We start from the raw sequence: 1937 nt of genomic DNA, 5'->3' as shown, positions 1-1937 counted from the left end.
CTGTAAGTCACGACTGGTATGGCTAGAGCATTGATCGCTTCGATCCTGTTTCTCGCGTTCAGCTCTGTCTTCAGTATTGCTCTCACCCTGCGATAACATTCTCTTCTGATCCTTTCCCTCATCACTGAGTGCTTGATATTGTCCCCTTCAATTACCCCTAGGTATTTGTAGCTCTCCGCTGGTTCTAACTCTTTTATGACATTTTGTTGGTCAAGGTTCACATTAGATGTATTTGTCATTTTTCCTTTGATAAAGGTAGCTTTTGCACATTTATCAAGGCCAAATTGCTATTATTATCATTATTATTATCATTATTATTGGAGTCAACTTGTACAAACACAAAGTGAAAGTCAAACACATGAAAAAAAAAAAATAAATAATAATAATATTCATTACCTCTGTGTAACGTCCTACTTTAGAGAAATCATTAGTGGCATTGTAAGTAAAGCTTTTCCTTTCATCATACCATGAACGTATGGCTGCTGCCCAACTGTCCACTTGCCTGGCTAAATTTTGACCAGTGTGGAATTTTCCTGAAAAAAAAAAAAAATTTTCAATATTAGAAATTATTTGTTAGATCTTAAGAGATTGTAGTAAATGTGGAATAATTCAATAATGCTTGGTGTTGCTTCTGTATTTTGTGTTGGTAATGATACAAAACTTACTGGTTGGTATAACAGAAGGGAGGGAGAGAGGAGAGAGGTGGAAGACAGAGAGAGGAAGAAGAGAGTGAGAGAGAAGTGTCAGAGTGGAAGACAGAAAAAGCTAAAAGAGAGATAGGTAGGTAGATAGATACATACATAGAGAGAGGGGTAGATAGACAGATAGATAGAGAGAGAGAGAGAGAGAGAGAGAGAGAGAGAGAGAGAGAGAGAGAGAGAGAGAGAGAGAGAGAGAGAGAGACAGACAGACAGACAGACAGACAAGCAGAAAGATATAAAGACAAATAAAAGTGGGAAAAAATGAGACAGACTCAGAGGTGGAGTACCAACCTAAGAAGAAACTGTTAGCTCCTGAGTAGTCCCAGTTCATTTGTCAATTTGTATCATAGGGAGGCAAATGGATGTTGGTGAGAATTTACAATCATAGGTGTTCAATTATTTGACCAACTATATTAACATGCTCATTGCATTAAGCATATATATGGCTTTGCATTAAGCATGTATATGGCTGAGTACTCCATAGTGATGTGTACTCTTAATGGAATTCTGAAGCAGAATCGGTGTGACTGCATGTGTGACAAAGGCGGGCCTTTGAATTACAATTACAATTCATCTGATGGGCTTCTATTTATATTTAGTTTGTCTAGTTTTGCTCATAAGGTATGGGTCAACCCGTGGTTATGGAAAATGGCATTTGTCCATAGTGCCATACAGCAGAATTGTAACTAGAAACTCATGATTGCAAAGTGAACTTTGTAACCATTCAGTCATACTGAGCCTACAATATGGAGGTAATAAGAAAATAAACCATGGATGTCTAGTGAGTGGACCAGAAGTCATGCTAATAGCAGATACTACACTATAGTAGACAGAGCAAGCAAAAGGAATGATGTAATTAACCAAGGAGTCTTTACTAACTACAGTAATTAACCCATAATTGTAGAAAGCTGAGAGCTTTAAACTAAGTATTCCTTAATTTAAAGATAGAAGGTTGCACAGTTTGTTTATATCATTGAGGAGATCAAGAAGGTAGATAAAAGAGTTCAGGATTTGACAAGGGAACAAACAGAATTAGCCATATGGGTCATGTAACTCACACTGAGTAAATGCAAATGATTATTAGAGACAAATGCTGGTACTGTCATGTAATTTCAATGAAAGATTCACATTATGTAGCTAAGACTAGGAACGTGAAATATTTTAAAACAAAGAAATAGGTTTCATTATGCATTTCTGTTTCTTTATTATTTCTTTTAAATTTATATATATATATAT

The 1937-nt window shown here is 35.9% G+C and overlaps 1 protein-coding gene across 1 annotated transcript in view; it reads right to left on the bottom strand.

Moving 5' to 3' along the window:
- LOC106883929 (uncharacterized) overlaps positions 1–1937 on the bottom strand; it is a 136339-nt gene that overhangs the window by 39749 nt on the left and 94653 nt on the right. Inside the window, exon 13 of the mRNA XM_052971708.1 lies at positions 397–533. Coding sequence (XP_052827668.1) covers positions 397–533 — 137 coding nt within the window. The remainder of the gene's footprint in view (positions 1–396; positions 534–1937) is intronic.

This window comes from Octopus bimaculoides, chromosome 11 (genome assembly GCF_001194135.2).
Source record: "Octopus bimaculoides isolate UCB-OBI-ISO-001 chromosome 11, ASM119413v2, whole genome shotgun sequence".
NCBI lineage: Eukaryota > Metazoa > Mollusca > Cephalopoda > Octopoda > Octopodidae > Octopus > Octopus bimaculoides.
This window is presented reverse-complemented; position numbering and strand designations above follow the sequence as displayed.